This window comes from Myxine glutinosa, chromosome 2, assembly GCF_964187855.1.
Source record: "Myxine glutinosa chromosome 2, kmMyxGlut1.1, whole genome shotgun sequence".
Classification (NCBI taxonomy): Eukaryota; Metazoa; Chordata; class Myxini; order Myxiniformes; family Myxinidae; genus Myxine; species Myxine glutinosa.
In genome coordinates, this window is record NC_136262.1 from 265,997,850 (window position 1) to 266,012,329 (window position 14,480).

Here is a 14,480-nt window from a genome sequence, read left to right on the forward strand (position 1 = left end):
AAAAGTGGGGGTAAGCAGTTGGTTCATGTCTGTCTGTCTGTCTGTCCATCTATCTTATCAATTTATGATCATTTTAGGATTGAGGAATAACTTATTTAAATTGAGTGTTATATTTTGAACACAAATCGGAACGTGAAAAGAAAGACAAGTTTGCCATTTTTACCGTACCTTGGCTCTGAATTCGTCCCGATCCCACGTGCGCAGAGAGTCGTGAGATAGTATTTTTGGCTGTCTGCCTATCTGGCAGTCAGGCAAAATTGAAAATCATTCCAAACAAGAAACTTACTGTTTTTAAGGACGTTATAAAGGATACAAACAACAGGCATGAATAACTAATGTAACGTGGGAGATTTACACGGGTTCCCACAAAACGCTGGAGAAAACGGTGGTAAAACCAACAATTAATTTATATGTAATTATATACATCTTTAAACCTCGTCAAATCCTAATTTAAATTGAATTGTATACTTAAAGACTGTAACAAATCATCTTCATAATACTTCCAAAAACATGGTACAGTCGTGGCCAAAAATATTGGCACCCTTGCATTTTTTTCAAATGACTCGCAATTTTCTTGAAAAATAAGTTGAAATTAACAAAAGTATTTGGTCCCCACAATTCTTTATTTCACTGTTAATATTACAGAACCTTTGTTTTTGATTCAGAACTTAATATATCCTTTTAAATCAGAAAATAAAAAGAAATGGCATTGACAAAATTATTGACACCCAAGACTTAATATTTGGTAGCACAGAGTTTGGACAAAATAACTGCATTCAGGCACTTCCTATAGCCATGAATGAGCTTCCTACACCTCTCTACTGGCAGTTTGACCCACTCTTCATGTGCAAAGGGCTCCAGTTCTCTCAGATTTGAAGGGTGTCTTCTCCCAACTGCTGTTTTCAGATCTCCCCACAGGTGTTCAATGGGATTTAGATCTGGACTCATTGCTGGCCAGTTCAGAACAGTCCAGAGTTTTGTCTTGAACCATTCCTGGGTGCTTTCTGAAGTGTGTTTTGGGTCATTGTCCTGCTGCAAGATCCATGACCTTCGACAGAGACTCAGCTTTCTGACATTGGGGTGAACATTGCGCTTCAAAATGCCTTGGTAATCTCCTGATTTCATGATGCCATGCACACATTCAAAGCACCCAGTGTCAGAGGCAGCACATCAACCCCAAAACATCATTGAACCTCCTCCCTGTTTGACTGTAGGGAAGGTGTTCTTTTCTTTGAAGGCTTCATTTTGTTTTCTGTAAACATAGAGATGATGTGCTTTACCAAAAAGCTCTAATTTGGTCTCATCTGTCCACAGGACATTCTTCCAGCACGATTTTGACTTGTTTAGGTGTGTTTTAGAAAACTCCAGTCGGGCTTTCTTATGTCTTTCTCTCAGCAGTGGGGTCCTCCTGGGTCTCCTACCAAAGAACCCCCTTTCATAGAGTTGGTGACGGATGGTGCGAGTTGAAACTGTCGTACCTTGTGTCTGAAGGGCAGCTTGAATCTGTTTGGCAGTTGATCGAGGTGCTTTCTCCACCATTCGAACGATCCTTCGTTGCAATCTTCAATCAAGTTTTCTCTTGCGGCCACGTCCAGGGAGGTTGGCTACAGTGCCATGGGCCTTAAACTTCCTGATAACATTTTGTACGGTGGACACAGGGACATCAAGGTCTCTGGAGATGGATCTGTAGCCTTTAGATTGTCCATGCTTTGCTACAATCTTGTGTCTGACTTCCTCAGACAATTCTCTGGTTTTCTTTCTTTTCTCCATTCTCATTGGAGACAGTGACGCAAAACAGTGACGCAAAAAATTCACACACAGTGACGCAAAACAGCAGAATGACTCCTTTTCTCTATTCAAACTGGTTTAATGAGTGATTTTTAAATTGCAGGCACCTGCAACTCACCACATCTAAGTTCATTTTCAAAGTGAAGGCGAATCACCTGCTTGACATCTAATTATTTGTAACAACTTCTAAAAGGTGCCAATAATATTGTCCAGGCCATTTTAGGATATATGTGTGGGATAAGCTAAGACTTAGTAATTTTTTCAGCCTTTTACCTCACCTGGAACGAAGTTCAGGGGAGCTTATGTGATGGCGCGTCTTCTGTCTTTCAGTCAGTCCGTCCGTCCGTAAACACTTGCAACTTCTTCTCCGAAACCATTGAAGGGATTGTGACCAAACTTGGCACAAATTATATTTGTTGTGTTGTGACTAAAGTTTGTTCACGGCACTAATAAAATCGAAGTCTATGAGGGTCTATGGGGGGTTAAAGTGGGTCCAGGTTTGACCCCCCAAAATAGGTATTTGCTTTCTTCTCAGAAACTACACACACAATTTCGATGACACTTCACCACAACCTTCATCACCCATGATGTACCAAAGTATGTTTACAGCATTCAAAAAAATCTTCTCCTTTGGGGGTCCACGGGTGTGGGGGGGGGGGGGGGGGGGTTCCCCCCCAAAAAGGTATTTGCTTTCTTCTCAGAAACTACACATGCAACTTCAATGAAACTTCACCACAACCTTAATCACTCATGATGTACCAATGTTTGTTCAAGGCATTAGAAAAATTGGAGTCTTAGAAGGTACAGTGCATTCAGAAAGTATTCAGACCCCTTCACTTTTTTCACATTTTGTTCTGTTGCAGCCTTGTGCTGAAATCGTTTAAATTAATTTTTTCCCTCATCAATCTACACTCAATACCCCATAATGACAAAGAGAAAACAGGATTTTAGAAAATTTTGCAAATTTATTAAAAAGAAAAAATTGAAATATCACATTGACATAAGTATTCACACCCTTTGCTATGACACTTGAAATTTCGCTCAGGTGCCTCCCATTTCTCTTGATCATCTTTGAGATGTTTGTACACCTTGATTGGAGTCCACCTGTGGTAGATTCAATTGATTGGACATGATTTAGAAAGGCACACACCTGTCTATATAAGGTCTCACAGCTGACAATGCATATCAGAGCAAAAACCAAGCCATGAGGTCGAAGGAACTGCCTGCAGAGCTCAGAGACAGGATTGTGTCGAGGCACAGATCTGGGGAAGCCGACAAAAAAATCTCTGCTGCATTGAAGGTTCCCAAGAGCACAGTGGCCTCCATAATTCTTAAATGGAAGAAGTTTGGAACAACCAGGACTCTTCCTAGAGCTGGCCGCCCGGCCAAACTGAGCAATCGGGGGAGAAGTGCCTTGGTAAGAGAGGTGACCAAAACCAGAGAGAGGTACACGCCAGAGGTATTGGGCCGGTCCATGGGGGGCTTCTGATAGTTGCACCCTCCGATGGCATTAGGGGGAAACATGCAGACTTTGAGCTAACATATAAAGATGGGACAAGTGTGATGGTTCAGGGGAAAGGTACTGAAGTACATATTCACCGTTAGGTGATGGAAGTACTTTTTCTCCTCGGCTTTTCAATCGTCGTACAGAGAGGGACAGTTTAACCCTTTTTCGCTGCAGTATCCGATCTCCTTGCGTGCATCTTGCAAGTCACCTTGGAATGGCAAGACTTTTACCTTGGGTGCAGTAACTGCTACTTGAATAACCTGCAGATGGTGTTCGCAGGAAGCTGTCCCTTCTCCAGTGGGTGAAATGAGGGTGAATGGGGGGATTAGGAGAGAGGGACCATATTGCTTTCAGTCCGAGCTTCTAAAAGGTTTCTACTTTTGGCACCTGGTGTTTGTTTTGTCATTTAGTTGCACTTTGAGCTAAAGTGAAGAATGGCTTTAGGGAGGAGATGGCTCGGCAGTTGTGCCGTCATGGTGTGCTCCACATAACATGGAATATCCCGAGCCTTTGCACAGAGGTTATTGATATATTTGCTGCAACTTTTTAGCTCACCTGGAACGAAGTTGAGGTGAACTCATGCGATGGCGCCTTCTCAGTCCATCAGTCCATCAGTCCCTCCGCAAACACTTGAAAATTCTTCTGTGACACCGCTGATGGGATTGCGACCAAATTTGGCACAAATTATATTTGGTGTGTTGTGACTAAAGTTTGTTCACGGCATTAAAAAAATCGGGGTTTAAGGGGGCTCAAAGTGGGTCCAGGTTTAACCCCCAAAATAGATATTTGCTTTCTTCTCAGAAACTACACACAATATTTCGATGAAACGTCACCACAACCTTCACCACCCGTGATGTACCAAAGATTTTTCAAGGCATTAGAAAAATTGGGGCCTACGAAGGTATATGGGGTTGTGGGAGTGGGGGTTGTCCCCCAAAATAGGTATTTTTTTGTTTGTTTGTTTGTTTAAAGTCTTATGATTACGTTAGTATGATTCTACATGCTGCCCTGTCCTCTAGCAAGCATTCAAATTGGTTGAAATTACCTTTACTTGGTGCAGTATACTGTTTATTCTACCAGGTGAGCGCCAGGGGTATTGCTCCTATGTTTATCATCATCCTTCTCTACCTTGACACGTAGCTAATTTACCTTTCCATTGATAGTAATGTTGTCAATACTAATTATGAGCCTCGCTAATACGCCAATTAATGCACTTATATTGACAGATACAATTCCATGGATTTCTTCAGCCCTTTTCTTGAATGTCTGCCTGAAGAGGCTCTGAAGAGTGGTGTGTGTGTGTGTGTGTGTGTGTGTGTGTGTGTGTGTGTGTGTGTGTGTGTGTGTGTGTGTGTGTGTGTGTGTGTGTGTGTGTGTGTGTGTGTGTGTGTGTGTGTGTGTGTGTGTGTGTCCACAACAAATGTTTTCCGTTTGTATTAGAATAGACCAGGAATGGAGGCTTTATTGATTAACTGCTTTTTGTTTATTTCAGGGTTCTGGGAAGGAAGTACCTGTACCTTTGGATACGAAATGTATATGGGGGAGTCTTTCCGTCAGTTGCCAGGTAATTATCATAAACCTTTTTTGTTACATTTCGTGCCTGTACTTCTTTATTTCTTGTTGTTTCGGCGTAGTTTGTTTGTTTTGTTGGAAATGCGCCGGGCAGGATGTCCTAGAGGTACGCACACTCATGTCCAATCTGTCTAGCCAGCGTTTGGATTCCGACCCAGCTCTAAACTGCCATCCTTGTGTTTCAGAATCAGGGTGATTCATCAACATGTGTGCCGTCCCTCGGATGGACGTTGAACTGGGTGTCCCGTCTCCCTGCATTAGTTGGTGGACATTACAGATCCCACTTTGTCCTTGGTAAACTGTAGGTGAGCTACCACCAGCACCCCAAACAAATTACAAATTCCTTCCCGAACGTCAGGCCTGGCCAGCCGTTTCGTGAAAGCTTTGGACCAAAAACGTTCCCCAGCCAACCCCACGAGAATGTGGGAATAATTCTGGCCAATTTGTGTTATGTTGCAAATCCCACCATGCTTATCCTGGATTAATCTACAACTCCAAGTCACGAGTGTAGCCCTACCTGTATTCTGTAACTTTCCTCATCAACAAATGACAGAGAAACAACAAAAACTGCCGAAGAAACATGGATAAATGTGCTCCATTAGCCGAGGCTTTATTCCTCCCCAAACCCCCCTCCCGGCCCGGCGGCGTGTGTGCGCACTGCCGGCTGCCACGTGTTTGACAAATGATCCAGTCCCACAGTTTCCGAACTGGAAGCACCGATCTCATTGTGCTTTGTTGAGATTACTGCAGCACATCCCAAGAGCCCCCCACTGTCCACAGGGCCTGGTACTGCAGAAAGCTGCAAAGGATGGCGTTTCTTCACTGGCATGAGATATGCTGTAGGCTGAGGAAGGAGTGTAAGCTCGGAGTGCGCACTGAGTGCCAGTACAGGTATCTCAGGTCAATGTTCTACTGAATCGTTCCAAGATCAAATGTACCACTTGCGGTGGCGGCGAATGCACGTTGGCAAATTGCCATGTTTTTATTATCCACTTGTGCTATTTCTACAATTAATTCTATCTCAAAAACAAATTACACCTGTTAGATAGTAACACTTGGATTCGACAGATTCTAAACTGCTGTCCAATCTGAGTTTGAATCATATTTGGAACCTTTTTCGGTGCAATATGGTTGTCATCTTTGATGAACGGCCGCTTTTTCCAAAGGAACCATCTGTACGGTGTGGCATGGAATTCTTGGCAATCGTATATGCGGACGCAAAGGGGCAGCGATGAGTGGCTTTTTATGGATCATGCACACGGTAAGGTGATCCTGGATACTTTTCACTGCAAACTTACGAAAGCATCAATGTTTTGTTTTTTTGTATACTAAATCGAGGCTCGTATGAGAGCTAACACATATAACATTTAATAAATGGAGCAGGAGAGAGAGAGGGAAGCACAACAACAGAAGAGAACATGGACATCAGGAGATCTGTGGAAGAGAGGGCTGGGGCAGGGTATATGGGATAAAAAAGATGGACACAACAGGGGATTTCAGGTAAAAAAACGTAATTTGAAGGAGGTGAATTTGGCTGGGGGAAGATAAGAGATGGTGGTGAACAGCTGTTTTGAACACCTGGATGGGGGAGATGGATTGAAGAGAGTGAGGGAGTTTGTTCCAGAGGCGGGAAAAAAGAGGAATGAAGGAGTGAAGGTGAGCAGAGAGTCTTGATTTTGGTGGTTTCAACAGAAGAGGGTTGCTGGCAGATCTTGTGTGACCTGTAGGAATATTTAGGGGACAGAGCACAGACAGAGCAGGGGGTGCTAGGCCAGAGAGGAGTCGGTAGAAGACAGAAAGACCGCCCACCTGCCTGCGGTGAGCAAGTGAAGGGTCCTCATAATCGGCTTCATTGCGGGAGATACCACTGATTCTCAAAGCTTTGGAATCTACGATTCTAGTGTGAGACAGGAACACCACCCCCGAGGGGAGAGCAGTACTCCATAAAGCTGCGGATGAAAGCTTTGTATGTGGTGAGGAGTTCAGAAGTGCCCAGAAAGGACATCACACGACGGAGGATGCGCAGTCGGCGACTGGATTTGGAGGCCAGCTTGGAAATGTGATTTTCCCAAGAAAGATCATGGCAGATAGTGAGACCCAAAAGCTTGAGCGACAGAACTTCATGGAGAGGATTGTTGTGAAAATAAATGGGAGGGTTTTCCAGACAGTCTTTATGGAGAGACATAGTAAGAGTGTGAGATTTGTTAGGATTTAAAGACATGTTCCACTTGTTTGCGCAGAATGTGATTTTGTCCAGGTCTGCAGAGAGTGAGGAGGCAGCTGCCTGCAGATCTGAGGGATGAAGAATGGAGCGACAAAGAGTGGAGTAATCAGCAAAGAGATAGAAAGGATTTTCCAGAGAGTTGTATTGATGAAGACCAGAAAAAGCACAGGGCCTAGAACACTGCCTTGGGGAACTCCAGCCTGCACAGGAAGAGGAGATGAGAAAATTACATTCAGGGCCACACGTTGACTACGACAGGAGAGGAAGTGCACCAGCAATGAGTGGAGATTTCCATCGATACCAGAAGAGGAGAGTTTGATGAGCAGAGCGGGGTGCCAGACAGTATCAAAGGCACGAGTTATGTCAAGGGAGATTACATGTGTGGTTTTCATGTGTGGTGTCCATGTTTAATGAACGAGGTGTTTCTGTTTAATAAATGTGCCTATATGGAGGGGAACATATTGGTTATTAGGGGAATCAAGGATAAAGCATGTACTCTGCTTGTTTGTTAAGGGACACTCATGTTGCAAATGTTTCTGGAGAGGTAAATAAACTGAATTGGAGCTGTGTCTAACTGTCTGTAAAGAGGAGAAGCTGAATTAAATACTGTGTCTAAAATGTACAATGGTTACCAGTCTATTGCTGTGAATGTCGAGTTATGAAAGGGGGTGGAGGTGGAAGAGGATAATGGAGGGAGGAAGAATGACAGCTCTCGCATATGCATATCTCCAGTTTTCCAACTATGCAAAAGGTAGACCTATCTGAATACAAATACTAACGAGATACCTGAACTCTGGGACCTACGTGCGTGGATGTGCATTCTCCTGGGGAAGGGGGGGGGGGGGGGGGAGGAGGGCGGTGGGAGGGGGAAAGGGGAGAATTAGCAGAACCGTACCACTATATTGTTTGCCATCATGATCATATTTGCTAAGATTATAGAGAGGAAGTGTATTTTGGTGCTTTGGTGGCACCTGACCTGCTTTCACTCCCTCCCACTTAGGCATAGGGAGCATGTAGATCACCCTGTCCCCTCTAATACACCACCCCTTCATTCCCTCCTCCTAACCCCCATTTCCCCACACACTCCAGATTTTCCCATATTGATGAGGTCTGCTATGGCTTGCACACTTTGTTGAAAACTTTAGCTTTTCATTACCATCCATGTGAAAATGAAATGAGCACATGGTAGTTGAGCATAAAATCACACAGCAGAGCCATGTTGGTGTATGGCTCCCTTATGGCGAATGTTTGCATAATGTGTGATTTAAGTACACATTTCCCTCACACTTTGTAATGCAATGGCGTTGCATGGTGACGACTTTGGGTTCTTGGCTGAGGAAGTGCGTCCTGCCTTTCTCACATCGGGCTTATAATTGTAGCATTGCACAATGCTGCATAACAACCATAAAGAGTGTTTCCTGTACCTCTGCTGTACAAACCTGTAGGGTGTAATAGGACCACTCGTTGGGTCATGTCGCAGAGACTTGGTTTTCACCCCAATAATCCCATGGTTCCTCTTTCTATTGGAGCTCACTCGTGTTTCACTTTCAGAAATCCTCAGGTCTCCAAGAACAGCTACCTGCTGGCGACGTCAACAGATGTTTCTGATTCATTACACCTTGAGCTTCACAGGGTTCAAACTGATGGAGAGGAAACTCGTTTTCTCTTGAAAAGGTTCTTGGGAATCATTTGTTTAGCCCTGGAGGTTCACATTGCTTGTCCACCGAGGTGGCAGCTTGAAGCGGTTGCAGACCAGAAACAGACATGACTTAGATGAATCTGTACATGAGAAAGAGAGAGAGAGTAAACAATGGAGTCCCACACACATGATAGAGCATCGGGGGGCGTTTGAGACGAGTTAAAAAAAACTCTCAAGACTAGAACCAATTCTAGACAGATATCCACTCCATCGCAGGGTACTCGGCTGAAGGTGATTTGGGCAGCAATTTGTGTGTTGTTCAAGGTTCACTCGATAACTCATCACTTCTTCATGTAAGATAACGAAAGTTCGTTCTCCAACGTCCACAAACGACCAGTGCCGGTAGATGGGTCTTCCTAATGAACTTCCAGTGGATATCGTGCACATCGACCTGCAAACGAAACACCAATCCAACATTTTATAGCTGGGCCAGGATTCGAACATTTTATTGCCCAGGTTAGACAGCATGGTTCAAACATGAGTGTGAATACCTCTAGACCCTAAAGACCATGCCATCCTTCTGACCTGAGAGAGCAAAATAGGTCATCATGAAGGAACAATGTTTTCCTTTCAGCGCTCCTTCCCTCTTCCATAACTTCCCCCTTAACCAATTGCACCAACATTGGTGAGGTTTTCAGAGATGACCGAGGGATACGGCAACTACTTAAAAATAAATCATTGATGACTTTGTCGTCACCCTATTTGGTGGAAAACCTCTCATTACCACTCTTTTTCCAGCTTTATCTTGGGAATAGTTTACTTCATGTTGATGGAAATTGCAATGGATTAATACTCTCCTAAGGTAGAAATGATCTCCTAAAGTATAAATGATTTCCTAAAGTCGAAATTATCTTCTAACTAAGGTAGAAATTATCATCTCAGATAGAAATTATCATCTCAGATAGAAATTATCATAAGACCTCAGGTAAACATGATCTCTTAATGTAGAAAAGATCTCCTAACTAAGGTAGAAATGATCTCCTAAAGTAGAAATGATCTCCTAACTAAGGCAGAAATGATCTCCTGAAGAAATGATCTCCTAAGATAGAAATTATCTCCGAAGGTAGAAATTATCTCCGAAGGTAGAAATGATCTCCGAAGGTAGAAATGATCTCCTAAGATAGAAATTATCTCCGAAGGTAGAAATTATCTCCTAAAGTAGAAATGATCTCCTAACTAAGGCAGAAATGATCTCCTGAAGAAATGATCTCCTAAGATAGAAATTATCTCCGAAGGTAGAAATTATCTCCGAAGGTAGAAATTATCTCCGAAGGTAGAAATGATCTCCTAAGATAGAAATTATCTCCGAAGGTAGAAATTATCTCTGAAGGTAGAAATGATCTCCGAAGGTAGAAATGATCTCCTGAGGTAAAATGATCTCCTACGGTAGAAATGATCTCCTATGGAAAAAATGATCTCAGGTTGGTTGAAATTATCATCTCAGGTAGAAATTAACTCAGGTAAAAATGATATCAGGTATAAATGATCTCTGAAGGTAAAATTATCTCCTAAGGAAGAAATTATCTTGGGTAGAAATCATTTCAAGTAGAAAATATCATCTCAGGTAGAAATTATCTCCTCAAGTAGAAATTATTTCCTCAGGTAGAAAGTATTTCCTCCTCAATTAGAAATTTATATTCTCAAGTAGAAATGATCTCCTCAGGTAGAAATTATCTCAGGTAGACATGATCTCCTCAATTATAAATGTATCTTCTCAAGCAGAAATGATCTCCTTGGGTATGAATGATCTCCTAAAGAAATTATTGTCTGAGATAGAAATTATCTCTTAAAGTAGAAATGATCTCCTAACTAAGGTAGAAATGATCATCTTCGGTATGAATGATGTAAATAAATGATCTCCTAAGATAGAAATGATCTCCTCAGGTAGAAATTATCTCCTCAGCTAGAAATTATAATAATCTCAGATAGAAATTATCATATCAGGTAGAAATTATCCTCAGGTAGAAATTATCTCAGCTAGAAATTATCATCATCTCAGCTAGAAATTATCTCCTCCTCAATTAAAATTTTATCTCCTCAGGTAGAAATGATCTCCTAAGATAGAAATTATCTCCTCAGGAATGAATGATCTCCGAAGGTAGAAATTATCTGCTACGGTAGAAATGATCTCCTAACTAAGGTAGAACTTATCTCCTTGGGTATGAATGATCTCCTGAAGAAATTATCTCCTAAGATAGAAATTATCTCCTCAGGAACGAACGATCTCCGAAGGTAGAAATTATCTCCTAAAGTGGTGGTGGTTCGTGTGCAGCCTGTGGCTGCTGGTTGCATCATTTATCATTTATTTCTGGAGGCGCAGCTGCCATTGATGCAATACCTCTCCATAACCAGTCAGCTGGTACTCATTTTGCCAACCTCAGAAGGATGACAGGCTGAGTCACCTGGTGTTAATTAAATGGAATGGCAGGGGCTCAAACTCATGACCCTAAGACCTCAAGCAAGCCACCTTAACCGTCAAGTCAACACCAGGCTATTTAAAATAAATATGATCTCCTAAGCCTAAGGTATGAATGATCTCCAAAGGTAGAATTTATCTCCTAAGGTATGAATGATCACCTTTGGTAAAATGATCTCCTCAAGTAGAAATTATCTTATCAGGCAGAAATGATCATCCACTAAGGTAGAAATTATCATCTCGGGTATAAATTATCACAGGTATAAATTATCACAGGTATAAATTATCACAGGTATAAATTATCGCAGGTAGAAATGATCTCAAGTAGAAATGGTCTCCTCAAGTAGAAATGGTCTCCTCATGTATAAATGATCTCCAAAAGCAGAAATGATCTCCGAAAGAAAAAATGATCTCGTGTACAAATGATCATCTACTCAGGTAGAAATTAACTTCTCAAGTAGAAATTAACTCAGGTAGAAATTAACTCCTCAGGTAAAACGATTATAGTCAGGGAGGAATTATCTCCACCGTCCACAGGTAGAAATTATCAATCTCTGAAGGTAGAAATGATCTCTGAAGGTAGAAATGATCTCCTCAGGTAGAAATGATCTCAGGTAGAAATTTTCACCTCCTCAGATATAAATTATTATCTCCTCAAGTAGAAATGGTCTCCTCAGGTATTAAAGATCTCCTAAAGTAGAAATGATCTATCGAAAAAATGATCTTAGGTAGGTCGAAATTATCATCTCAGGTAGAAATGAACTCGGGTAAAAATGATATCGGGTAGAAATGATCTCTGAAGGTAAAATGATCTCCTGAGGAAGAAATCATCTCCTCAGGTAGAAATGATCTCAGGTAGAAATTATCATCTCGGTAGAAATTATCATCTCAGGTAGAAATTGTCATCTCGGGTAGAAATTATCATGTCAGGTAGAAATTATCATCTCAGGTAGAAATTATCACCGCAATTAGAAATTTATCTTCTCAAATAGAAATGATCTCCGAAGGAAAAAAATCATCTCCTCAGGTAGAAATGATCTCCTCTTCAATTAGAAATTTATTTTCTCCAGTATAAATGTTCTCAGGTATTCAGTCATTCAAACTCCTGGGTCTCACTCTCAGCCATGATCTTTCTTGGGCAAACCGCATTTCAAAGTTGGCCTCCAAAGCCAGCTGCCAACTGGACATCCTCCATCATACAAAGTCCTCCTTGGCACACCTGAACTTCTATCCACCTAAATGGCCTTAATCCGCAGCTTGATGGAGTACTGCTCTCCTCTCTGGGTTGGCACCCCTGCCTCACACATTGCTCAGCTTGACGCCATGGAAACCAAGGGCTTCAAGATTATTGGAATTTCCAGGGATGAAGCTGAGTCGATGGGTCTATCATTTCGCCACTGCAGATAGGTATCTGGTCTCTCTGTCTTCTACCGACTCCTTTCTGGTCTTGCACCCTCTACCCTCTCTGTGCTCTGTTGTAACCCCTCCCCCTCATTCTCTTCAATATCAATCTTCCCTCCACAGCTTCAAAACAACTGTTCACCACCATCTTAGATCATTGCCATTTCAAAACCATGAAGTTTCATACCACTGTTAACATTCGCAAGCCCACCTCTTTCCAAATTTCCAGTTTTTCCATCCTGGGAATTTGCTTCTCTATCTATCTTGTCCACTCCTTTATCCTCCCCAAGCCCTCATTCTTTCCCATGGCAGTTATTTCTCTAAGTTTATATACCTCTTTATACCTCTCCCACCTCCACCCAAGCCCTCTCCCTCCCACAGATCTCTCGATGTCCCTGCTCTCAAATGTTGTGTTTGTGTCCTTCCCCCTCTCTCCCCATCTTGTCTACCGCTCCCCTTAGTATATGTTTTATGTGTCGGTTTGACTTTTTGTGTGATTAATGTTGGCTTTCACGAGCCACGATCTTGTATACAAAAAAAAAAATGTCTTCCTTTATTTTGTCCCTCAACCCTGCTGTTAGTGTCTCCCTTCTCCCTCTCCCCCTCCCCCACCCCAATATTTATTTTGCGCTATTACATCCTGATCCGTTCTCTTGTCGCCCCCCCCCCCCCCCCATGAACCTCGGTGTTGTATACAATTTTTATTTTCATGCAATCAAAAGTTGTTAAACCTTTGTGCTTTTTGATGACAATAAAGGTGGTCTTATTAAGGGTAACAACATGAAGGATCAATGTTTGAGTATTTTTATACCTTGTTACCAGTAGAAACATTTTCATTAAAATTGATGCATACGAAGTGGAGTTAGACCTGGAACAGAGAATGGATGAGGATGTAACAGAACAAAATGAACAGCATAAGAGAAATCTTTCTTTGGCAAACCATGAGTGGGGTTGAGTGTTAAAATAGAGAGAGACTTTGAAGATAAGGGATGTGGGGAAGAATGAGGATTCGTGGAGGACACAAGGGATGAATGAATGATCGTTTTAAGGCCATTTTCCCCGCTAGAGTGGGGGTTAGCCTTGCGGGCCCCATGACAATCATGGTTCCCTGTTTGAGGCAATGTTTTTATGGCCGGATGCCGTTCCTGACGCCAACCCTCGGTCGCCTCTTACGATGCGCAGGGATACGGTGCACCTATTCTAAATCGGGGTACTCACCGTGATCATTCATCCCAGCAAGCTGGTATTCAATTTGCCGACCTCGGAAGGATGACAGGCTGAGTCAACCCCCCTGGCGTTAATTCAGCGATCGACCGGGATTCGAACCCAGGATCCTAGGATCCCAAGCCGGCACCCTAACCGCTAAGCCAACACCAGGCTGAGCAAAGCTCATGGAAGGTTCCCAAGAGCACAGTGGCCTCCATAATTCTTCAATACAGCAAAACCAACACAACCAACACAACCGCTAAGCCAACACACAAGGGATGGATACAGAAGGAAACTCTGAGGAAGGAAAAACAAAAAGGTTGGAAAGAGGTGGCTTGGGGAGGGTTAACAAAGGTAGAAAAGATCATGGTTTTGGATGGGGGGAAGTTGTTGTTGTTGTTGTTGTTGTTTTCATTCCCGGTTGTTTGCCTCTTTGTGAACAGGAGAAGAAGTATCTCAAAAAGTTGTGGATGGGTTCGGCTGAAATATTTGGTGGAGAGTTTTGGTGGTGGACAAGACGGAAATGATTTGTTTTTGGTGAAGATCCGGATCCGGATATCAGAGCATTTAAGTGATTCTTCACCATTGAAGGATCGGGCTAAAACTGATATACAGCACAGTCTCAAAAAGTTGTGGACGGATTCGGACGGAACTTGTTGGACAGGTT

At 42.6% G+C, this 14,480-nt stretch overlaps 1 protein-coding gene across 4 annotated transcripts in view; it reads left to right on the forward strand.

Annotated features, from left to right (window-relative positions):
- SFI1 (SFI1 centrin binding protein) overlaps positions 1 to 14,480 on the forward strand; it is a 281,420-nt gene that overhangs the window by 34,993 nt on the left and 231,947 nt on the right. For all 4 annotated transcript variants that reach the window (XM_068105729.2, XM_068105731.2, XM_068105732.2 and 1 more), the window contains exons 3-4: positions 4,788 to 4,859; positions 6,034 to 6,128. In XM_068105729.2, the coding sequence (XP_067961830.2) occupies positions 4,788 to 4,859; positions 6,034 to 6,128 (167 nt within the window). The remainder of the gene's footprint in view (positions 1 to 4,787; positions 4,860 to 6,033; positions 6,129 to 14,480) is intronic.